This window comes from Salvia hispanica, chromosome 5, assembly GCF_029641045.1.
Source record: "Salvia hispanica isolate PSC_SH4W2 chromosome 5, Shi_PSC_v1, whole genome shotgun sequence".
Classification (NCBI taxonomy): domain Eukaryota; kingdom Viridiplantae; phylum Streptophyta; class Magnoliopsida; order Lamiales; family Lamiaceae; genus Salvia; species Salvia hispanica.
The window spans coordinates 30,536,123-30,546,879 of NC_142696.1; the positions used below are offsets into that span (position 1 = coordinate 30,536,123).

A 10,757-nucleotide genomic window follows, 5' to 3' on the forward strand; every position below is an offset into this window, starting at 1 on the left:
CACAGATAATCAGAACAATTAAAATTAACTAAACCAAGATACACACCGTAAAACAACTTTATTTCGAAAAATGCATTATGAACAGATAAAACAACCCTAGATCTGATAATGAATAGCTAAAAAACGACGTTGACGGAAGTGAGCGAAGATGCAGCGTTACCGCCAAGGAGAAGCAGCAGGGGAAGATCGGACCACGCTGCAGAGGAATCAAAATGCGGGCCGAATACTCAGCTAGGAATGCAGTCAAAATCATTGAAGAGATTAAAAAAAAAAACCCTTCTCCACGATGACTGAAATCGTTTTTAAATGCTTGGAAGAAAATATTTATGTCAAATAGGCTGGCCCAAAGGCGATCAATCTGTTGTATAAATTTTTAAAAATTAAAAAACCGGCCCGACTCCGATCCAGATAAGGCCCAATAACCTAATGCATCTACATGATTCGGACAAGTTTTGAAAATATAAAGAAATACTATCAAGTAGAAAAAAGTAGTAGAATGTGGATTTATAATATTATCTATATTATCCAATACAATCAATACTTCTCAAAACTCAATTATAGCATATTTCAATCTCGATACATGTTGAACATAATTGATTAGTAAGATGATGATACATATGAAATGATACGATAAAAAATAAACAACAGATTTACATTATACTCTCTCCGTCCCACTTAAAATGCAACATTTGAAAATCGGCACGGGATTTTATGTAGTATTGTTTTGTGAGTTAATGAAAAGAGAGTAAAGTAAGAGAGATGAAAAAGTAGAGATAGAGTTGTTTCCATTTTAGGAAACGTTTCATTTTTAATGGGGCAACCAAAAAAGGAAAACGTTGCATTTTTAATGGGACAGAGGGAGTATTTCAATGCTTTTTTTTCACATTCTCTTTTTCTTTACAAAATAAATACATGTGGGAAGAAGAACACTATTCTAAGGAAGAAAAAAATAAGAAGCAAACTAAAACTCTAGCTAAAAATAATAAAAAAATATATCAGGTAGAAGCATTCGAATACACTTCACCATATAAACAGATATGTTGTATTTCACTGGAAAAAATCGAGATCTGTTAGCATGCATTATCGTACTCGAATCGACTCAGTACCCCAAATAACGAAAGCTGGTCGCCTCTCCAAGATTGCTTCAGCTGCAACAGATGAGTTCTCAGGCTGTCTTCTTCCACCTGCGTATCATAAATCATCGTTTCATAGCAACACTCAAACAATCTCCGATGTGAATATGTATGAGTTGAAACTGTTCAAGACTGCATCCAGTTCATTAGAAAGAATCTTCTTACCTGCAAAGCAGCTATGGAACCAAAAAGTGATTCACATTCATTAAGCATTGCTCTTTCACGTGCTGCCACATCAGCAAGTTCCGACACCAAGGAGTTCATATCCTCCACCTGTATTTCACATAGCCATGTCATGCACAAGGAGAATAAATTAATGCAGAGATGAGACTGTATGGTTACATAAGATTTAACCTTCTGGAGACGGGGGCTTAAAGAGGACGCCATGGCATTCATCACATTAACAGCAGAGCATATAGCTCCCTTGACGGATCTAATATCTACCTGAAAAATACCGAATCATCAAGTAAAATACGCTTTCACAAAATTTAAGTGTAAAGAATCAGTCAACTAGGGTACCTTCGTTCCTTCAGTGACTGGAATCCGAAGAGTGCTAGCCTGCAAATCTTGGATGACCCAGGTTATTGAGTTAGTATGGTCCCTCTCAATGGAAGCCCACTCATGAAGATAACTCTCCTGGTGAAGTTGAAATCTAGTTAGAAATTTAACAAGGAGTCTTTCAACCAAAAACTGGCATTCGGTAACGAAACTAAGATATAAAGGTGCATATTCAATGTACTTTTAAGACTAAATAGATATAGAAAACTGAAAATTATAAATATGGAAGTGATGCATATATTGAAATTTAAACATACAATATATGTGGATATAAGACATTAAGATAACATTTGAAGGAATACAGATTGCGATAGCAACCAGAAACAATGAGGGTATTGGATTATGCTACATATATGGTATAACTTAAATCCATGTGCTAGCAACGATATAAGTTTAGATCAGGCAAGCTAAATGGAAATAAAAAACACAAATATATTTAGAAACACTTGAAAAACTTAATTGACCGAGACACAAATAACCATTATGGTGCAAATCATTATGAGAACCTATCAGGTACCATAAACAAACAACATTCAGAGAGGTCTTCCTAGCAAAACTGTGAAACAATTAAGTTTTTCTCTCATGAATAGACTTAGGGTAGCCTTTTTGATGATGAGATTTGCTTTGAAGACAACCAACAGTATCGGTTGCAACACATTCACTGCCATGCATTCCAAATTCTGTGCTCACAGTAAACATAACAAGAACTCTAACAATTATCATTTTCCAAATTGCTTGGGCCATGGTGACTTCTATATGTTGCATACATGATACAGATTTATTGTATATTTGTTCAGAGCTATAAAGATGCTACAGATACTAAATCTTGGTAGAAGACAATTTAATTTAACTTCTCCAAATAAATAATTGCACTGATTCATAAAATATGCAAGTACTTCTTTAGATGGGATGTATTAAGAGATAAAATCATCAGATGCTCATTTCACAGCTTGTTTTGCATTGAGGTTTCACACAATAAACTACATCCAAACAATAAGCAAAGCATGAAAACCACGCGACAGCATGCATTCAACACATTTGAAGAATTCACATACAATTATAACTACAGTTGTAAGTCTTACTTGATTGACCAAAACTGAGTAGAGCTTCAACTTAAGCTTCAGCAGCTGGAGGTTAGATCTTTTCTTTCTGACTGAATCTGAGAGATCTGAGATTATCATCCATATGTTGTATAACATTTTCTGCACCATTAATAAAGTTCGATGGTCAGAAACATAACTTTCCAAGAAACAAGAAAAGGGACCAGGTAGTTAAAAGCAATATAATTTCTTTTTCATAGTTAGCATCAGGGTTGAAATTGTCCATGAATTCAACTTAGCAACAAACTAATAACGAATCTCTATAAAACAACTAGTTCAGAGCCTTTGTCCTAGCGACAAGGAGCTTAGACATTATTGTATGAGGTGCTGAGTTCGAACCCTCTTGACATCATTTGTAATTTCCTCCTTTATATAGGAGTTTATTTAAAAAAATAAATAAATAAAACACTATAAAACAACTAAGGAACAGTAGTGTGTGCGTGTGTGAAAGGAACACAAAGGCTTAAGTTCAAGTATATGGTCACAAACCTCTGCTTTTGCTTTATGAGAACGCATAGTGTGTGCGTGTGTGAAAGGAACACAAAGGCTTAAGTTCAAGTATATGGTCACAAACCTCTGCTTTTGCTTTATGAGAACGCATTGCAGCATCAGTCCGCGCATTTGTATATCGCCATTGCAAATGTCTATTATACAACAGCCTCAGCTGATGGACGTCTTCAATGTCATTAGCAGCCTTCTTGCCTTTCTTAATATCTGCAATAAAACTAAGTACAGAAATGTCCTGAGGTTGTCTGGACGGGCTTGATGGCCTCACCCTAGCAGGACTAGTACCTCTAGAAGACGGGCTTGATGGTCTCACCCTAGCAGGACTAGTACCTCTAAAAGACGGGTTACCAATCCTTCCTCGTGATGGACTGACCCCTCTGGACACTGAGGGTGATGAGGGGCGTGATCTAGGGATTGGTAATGACTGAACCCTAGCAGCTGCACTCATTAATGACGCTCTTTCTGATGAACTCGAAGAAGAAGGCCTCTGTAACTTTTGTGAACCATCATGAAATGCACTTCCACAAAACATCTGTTTTTCAGTCTCAACGTGAGACGTGGGCATTAAAAGACCACTTGCACTTTTCCTCACAGGTCTGTTTGTCCCATCCACAGATAATCTCCTCAGGGAAGGCCTAGTAACAATCCTAGAATCAGACAAAGAAGGAGTTTGGTTGACCTTATCAGCAACAAAACTTCTGCTAGGGATAGAGGATGCTCTCCCACTCGTTCTGCTCGGCCATCGATGTTGATCTAGCGGAGAAGAATGGAAACTATCAACAGGCTTAGAGTTCTCCAACTGATCAGAAGAATTCTTTCCTTTGAGAGGGCTTCTCTTCTTCTCTGGTGTGGGCTTCCTTGCAGTTGGTGTTTCGCCCTTAACAGCTACATTTGACGGCGGCTTGAGAGTCCGATCAGAAGGCGTACGAGAAATCGTCTCTTCTTTCTTACCATTTGGAGTACCAACGGCATCGGATTGAAAAGAAACGTTGAGACTTCTCATTGTAGATGGCCATAAAGACTCTGGCGATGATTTGGTAACCGATGCCTTTCTTGGTATCACTAGAGTTGCTGCAGCTGTATCCTTAACTGGTGTTGATGGAGAAGGACTACGCGGTGATGATGGTGTAGTCGGGCGTCTTCTTTCAGCCGATACAGCTCTCTTTGGCAACGACACGGTTAAGGGGGTGGATGCCCTGCTGGCATTTGGTGAGGGGCAGCGCTGCGGAACAGCTTCTGCAGATCGCCTCGGCGACATGTACCTCGAGCTGACCTCTCTCGTCCGGGACCTCCGAGCGGGGGCGCCATTCTTTTTGTCAGCTGAAACAAGTGGTGGCCTCAAAGTCACTGTTATAAATTGCTTCCCTACTGCTTTCTCTGACTCGCATACATCCATCAAAATCGAGCAAACTAAAACTCACTAATGCCTGTGATCATCTCACATGTATGACCATACTAGTAAACTCGCTGAAACCAAACCCAATTAATTTATGGAAAATTGAATGAATGCTTCTTATAGGGGAACCTTTTCCACTCTGCAAATCTGCCAGATAAATGTGAAGGCAAAAGTAAGAAATCAAGAAAAGAGTAATAGGCACGAAGAAAACGGGAAAGATCATCAAAAGAATACATCTTTACAGGCAATCAGGTCTCAAACTATCCAATTCCACAAAACCAGCAAACAAATACAAATGAGATTTCATGTGACCATCTACCCTAGCCCAGACCACATAGCAACTAGACCTATAATGAGAAGAAACACCAGTAGTTGCAGAAGAGGAAATAAAAGTTATTTACAAGCAAGAGATAAGAGCTAGTAGGTTTAGTTTAGTTTCACATAAAATGAAAATGGTGGGAAAAGGAAGTAGAAAGCTGTCTAGGTTAAGAAAGTCCTCTCTTGGATATTTTATTTCACTTTTTTTTATCTCAATTCCGGTCCGCCGGCCTTTGCCTCTCTCACGAGAATACCATGGCTGGAGCTGCATATGCAATTCATACACACATTAAGTAAGGTAGACTCACATTCGCCCTTCTGTCCTGCCCCTTCTTTCCCGCACCAACTCCTTTTCATGAAAGGGAATTCAATGAAAATGATTAGTTCACCACCCCTCACAGAAAAAACACCAACAGAGAGATTAATGTGTGTGATTGAATGATCCCACACGCAATGCACTTCCCTCGCTCTCACATAACTCAATAGTAAAGTAAAAAGTAAATAAACACCAGCTACGGTCTAATTTTCGGATCGAATGGAAATTTCAGAGCTTAACAAAACAAATTAGACTAATAAACCTCATCACCAGACAAGGACAAAAATTTATTTCATAATAAAAAGGGTGGAGAACAAAACTAATTCATATCAAAAGATTGAAAAAAAAAAAGAAAAATAAGAAAACAAGTTGTAGGGGGTGATGGGAACTGTAATGGAAGACCATGTGCTTGTAGAGAGCATTGGCCATCCCCATGAAATCAAGACGGCAAGAAATACAAAAATCAGCAAAAAAACAACAAACAGTTAATTCCACCATTAAAAAAACACCGTTATGCTCATAAATACTAAAGAAATAATTTTAATTTTGACTCTGAGGATGCAGGAACAACGCCCGATGCTTTCCTAATTTTTGTTACCACCAAAATTTTTTAAAAAATTGCAAATTATACGTGAATATACACATTGAACAAATAAAAGTTCTGCCCTGTCAGATTTTGTTCCTAAATTCACAAACCGAAAAAAAATCACTTCGGATGAAAATCACTGTATGTTAATCAGTAAAAACATCTGCTCCAGCAAATGGATCGAAGTTCAATTCTTCTGATTTTATACATTTAAACATCGGGAGATATAATTCATACACCTGATGAATTTTCAAACCAAGCAAAAAAACACAGTAAAATTCAATCATCCGTGATCAAGATTAGAACAAGTAACCGCAAAATACCTGTATATTTTCACGGAAAATTTTCTGGATTCTGTGAAAAATCTGAGAATTTGAGGATGATATCTAAATCGTTACAGATTTTGATGAAGAAATAAATGAAGTAGAATTAAATAACTGATCCGATACAGATTTTGGATTAGATAGAGTGAGATGGAATATATATAAAATAAAATTAAAAGTGGAGGAAGATTCAGTAAACGGAGACTGAGATATAGGGAAGAAGAATGGCGCCGGCGGCGGTTGTTTTCGCGCCACCTAAATACGGAGACACACTTAATTAATTAATCTTTGATTTACATACTTTTCGATTTCCATTTTCAATTTCATTTTTGTTTTCCTACGCAACGTGTTGACGCTTTTGCCCTTGTGATTGGCTTGAGGTGGCGGCGACTTGAGTGGTTGGGGGTAGGTTAACAACAGGGGTAAAGTGGGAGATGACTATTCTTTCTTGCTGTATTTTTCTTTTTTATATTTTGGGATAAAGTATACTAAAAGAATGTCTGGTACACTGAATAATTAATTCGGATTTGTTTCGAATGAAAGCAAGCAAAGTAGTAAATCGATATGAGAGGAAAAATTAAAAGAATTTAATGTGATTGGTATGTTAGAAAGGAATATCAATTTGATTCTGTAAATATCAACGCGTAGCATTTCATTGGACAGCTTTATTTTTCGATATTAAATGCAGCCCGTATTTATATTGGACATGAAATCATTTACCTATTTAATTTATGACATTGAAGTGCAGCCACTATTAACTCTATTTTTTTACATAATAATATAAAAGTATATTTAATAGGTTAAATAACTCGAATGAAATTTTATAAAAAAAATAATATTTTTATTTGAAGAATTTCATCCCTACCAAACATGCGCCAAGGCTAAGAGCGAATCTCAGTGCGTAACCCATCTCGTAATTGATTTGGTGGATTAACTTTTGATTGGGGTTACTAACAAGTAAAAAGTCTGATTTATGCTCAACACAAATGAACATTAATTAGTGTTTAATTACAGTACAAGAAAACTCTTGAAATAATTATTTTTCGGTGAATTGGATCTCTCATAAGGCTTAATGATTACGAATTATGTTTCATTGGTTTAGAAACATTGAATGCAAAGTTATAATAGAGTTCTATTGATTTATTTATCCAATTTGTTCGAGTTGTCTTGTCCATAAATGAGAAGGAACATGAATGCAAACTTCGTCGTTGGTACCCAATCCCCCAAAATTCTCTAAAATATTTAATCTGATATTCGATCCGCAAGTGAATTCAGACACACTAATTCTTGATGAGAGTATCCGAACTTGACAGATCAAGTATCAGGAAACATGAAATTATCACTCCTCTGTCCCGCTCTAAACGGGGCATTTACTATTCAACACGAGATTTTATACAATTTTATTTTATGAATTGAATGGAGAAAATAATAAAATAGAAATAATAATGTTTCCATTTTAGGAAATGTGCCAATCAGAATGGGAAAAAAAAAAAAAAAAAGTAAATAACACAAACCAGGCGAAGAATGAAATTTCGGGGATATTGATTTCACAACTTAGTTATCAATCAACACTTACAATCTCATCTCACGACCTATGTGGGTAAGCGCTTCTGCACACACTAGTAAATCTAGCAAAGTTTGGTGTGCCAAGCGAGAGCGTGGCACGAATGTGCGCCATGGTTCCCTTGTCGCACAACTTGTGCGGGATGTTTTGGAAACTTGGTGCTGAGAATGTGTGGACTTAGAGCGGATCGTACGTGAAGTTTCACCCTCTGCACGACCTGGGCGGTACTCATGACCAGCTTTATGCTCAAACTGTCGAGGCCGCACGACCCGTGCGATACCCTATGGTTATGCGCGAACCGTACTATCTGGATTCCGAGTGCAGTTCAATCCAAGTCGAGCGGGATTCGACATACTATTGAGATTTTTGTTAATTGTAGAGCCCACTGTGCATCCATCAATGCATTGAAATATATGTAATATTTTTGTTACTTATGTTTTGAACGTTGAGTAAGTAAATCTTGTGTAATTTATTTTTCCAAATTTTGCTATGTGTTAAAACAAGAGTATTCAAAGTTAATTGATACTGTAAATTAACTATAGGTATTTGTTTTACGTTATTAAATCCTACTTCTACAGGCAAAGAAATTCTCAAATTGCTGGCCACGTTGTGATGTTGTTGATTTTTAATGTCCCTACATTTTTACTAAATGTTTTTAACCTAACGCTTTTATTTTCATTCCATTTTGTTAATAACATCGCACATGGAGTCGCTCATACATCAAACCCTTTTCATAATAACTGCTTCCACTTTATAAATAATAGTCTCAATTAAGTCATGATTAGTCATTCTTTTTTAACTAGGCTAATAAACTAGTAATACACATGTTATTTTTTCCTGGTTTTAAATAAATGGCTAGTGCATATTTGATGGCCAAAGATTAGACAAGTATCTCTTTAACAGCAATCGAAATTTTAGAACTTTAGTAGTATTTTGCTATTACAACATGTTTTTTATAGCTGCACTCTGTAACAAACAGAATTCTTCAATATTGCAATATGCAATCACAAAATATACACTGAATTTTTTTTTCAATTTAAACCGTTAGAATTCACTACAATATTATACATATAAATTTGAGGATTGGCACCATTAAAAAAAATACTCTAATAATAAAATAAAAACTTGTGATAATTGAAATTTGAAAATCAGCGGTGATAAATGCTGAATATGAAAATTCATTAGTGAAGGGGCCAGAGGCCAAATGATGGAAAGACATGTGCCACAATATAATGACAAAATCAATTGGGACATGACATTCGTAGACATGTTTCCAACCAAATTGCTTTTGGTTTCTGTTTATTTTTTCCTTTGGGAAAATATAATTAATTTTATTAGGAATATTTTATTTTTCTAGTGCCTACCATTTGTCACTTTTTGAAGGCGTGACCACATTTTTGTGAACAAATGCACTATGTGGTTATGACAATTTCATGTGTGCTTTCGATTCTTTGCAACCAAAAATCATTGGGAATGATGTTTGTCTTTGTCTTTTTAAATAAAGTGTAAATTAGGGTTTGAATATTATTTGATCCTCTTTATTAAAAGTAATCCTAACGGTGTCGGATAAAGGGGTCATAATTAATTTAGATTGATAATGTTTATCCATCTAATACAAAAATTAGAATCATTTTGTTCATATTATTTTTGGTAATTAGAAATATTTTGGGATGATTAAAATGTGGTGATGATATGAGTGAACTTTCATACACCTTATTTTGAAAAATAAATTAATTTGGGGATTAACAAGATGGATTGTATCTGGATATTTTCAAGCTTATGCTTCTACTGTAATGTACAAGTACAATCAATTCCAAGACCCATAATCACATAATTATTTAACTCTATCTCCTTGTTAATCATTATTCAAATTTAATAGCGTACGTATGAAATTATTGAATTCTAAGGCGAAACTTATTATTATTAAAAGTAAGTGTGTACTTATTACTTAACACCGTAGCAATAAAAGCATATCTTTTTTTATTAATTGTTGCAACTACAACTTTTAGTATATTTTTTGGATGACTCTAAACTTCTGATCAAATTGGGCCTCTAACCCAAATCATTTGACCTACTTCTATCAACAACCTTAAATAATAGTAGTACCCAAATATGATATGAATATAAATTAAAGATCATCTTCTAATACTTATAACATCACCATAATTCAAAATTAAAACTAAATTTATACCCTTAATTTTGAAATGAATAGATGAGATTAAAGTTCACAAATTTCAATAAATAGTAAACAAAATATCAACAAAAAAGTAATATCGTCATTATGTTATCATATGATAATTTTCGCGGGTGTTTTTTATATCAACATTGTGTATTACAAATATCAACAATATAACATGAGAATATCAACACAAGGACAAGAAAATATCAACACATTTTTATTGATATTTTACCTACCCTATATTGAGATGTTGTATAATTGAGATTATTTTTGCATTTATTGATAAAATCTGTTTATCAACATGTACGAAAATTGAAATATAATTTATCAAATTTCATCACCCGAACATCGTCGGAACATATGTAATTGAGATCTCGTTGAAATCCTTATAAAATTATCTTTAATTTGATATATTTTTTGTGAAAAAATAATTTAAATCGAGAGAGTTACATTAATTTAAAGTTTTGAGATGATTTTGATGAGAGAGAATTGACATTAATATCCTTTAAGTTTATTTAATAATTTTTAATTTAAAATCTAATCTACGCGGCATTATTATCTCCTAATTAAATAGCCAAGATTATTTGATCTTAATTTATGATTATTAATTATTTAGTAATTGATCACTCCCTCTCCCTCGTAAATGTAGTATATTTGAGTTGCAATATCAAGTTATTTTAAGTCCATTCCAAATTACCGACTTTAATCAATTACTAGCACAAAATTAAGTAGGGTGATTAATTTGGAGTGGCTTGTATACTTTGCAGGTCAAGAAAA

The 10,757-nt window shown here is 34.8% G+C and overlaps 1 protein-coding gene across 2 annotated transcripts; it reads right to left on the reverse strand.

The window, feature by feature from the left end:
* Positions 1-633: 633 nt before the first annotated feature.
* Positions 634-6,682, reverse strand: QWRF8 (QWRF motif protein (DUF566)). 2 transcript variants are annotated; one of them, XM_048087530.2, is made up of 8 exons: positions 6,238-6,682; positions 5,321-5,361; positions 3,366-4,841; positions 2,774-2,893; positions 1,653-1,769; positions 1,488-1,577; positions 1,299-1,406; positions 634-1,184 (listed from the first exon to the last, which is right to left on the reverse strand). In XM_048087530.2, the coding sequence occupies exons 3-8, from the start codon at positions 4,692-4,694 to the stop codon at positions 1,071-1,073; spliced, it is 1,878 nt and encodes a 625-aa protein (XP_047943487.1). In that variant the 5' UTR covers positions 4,695-4,841; positions 5,321-5,361; positions 6,238-6,682; the 3' UTR covers positions 634-1,070. The 2 variants fall into 2 exon arrangements, with proteins under 2 accessions (XP_047943487.1, XP_047943488.1); XM_048087531.2 differs by lacking the exon at positions 5,321-5,361.
* Positions 6,683-10,757: the final 4,075 nt, after the last annotated feature.

Excerpts from the sequence above, each read along its gene's own strand:
- QWRF8 (XM_048087531.2), bottom strand. The coding sequence starts at position 4,694 with ATGGATGTATGCGAGTCAGAGAAAGCAGTAGGGAAGCAATTTATAACA. Across the intron at positions 1,407-1,487 it reads TAAGCCCCCGTCTCCAGAAG|GTGGAGGATATGAACTCCTT; the intron begins GTTAAATCTTAT and ends TGTGAAATACAG. Across the intron at positions 1,185-1,298 it reads GTTCCATAGCTGCTTTGCAG|GTGGAAGAAGACAGCCTGAG; the intron begins GTAAGAAGATTC and ends TATGATACGCAG.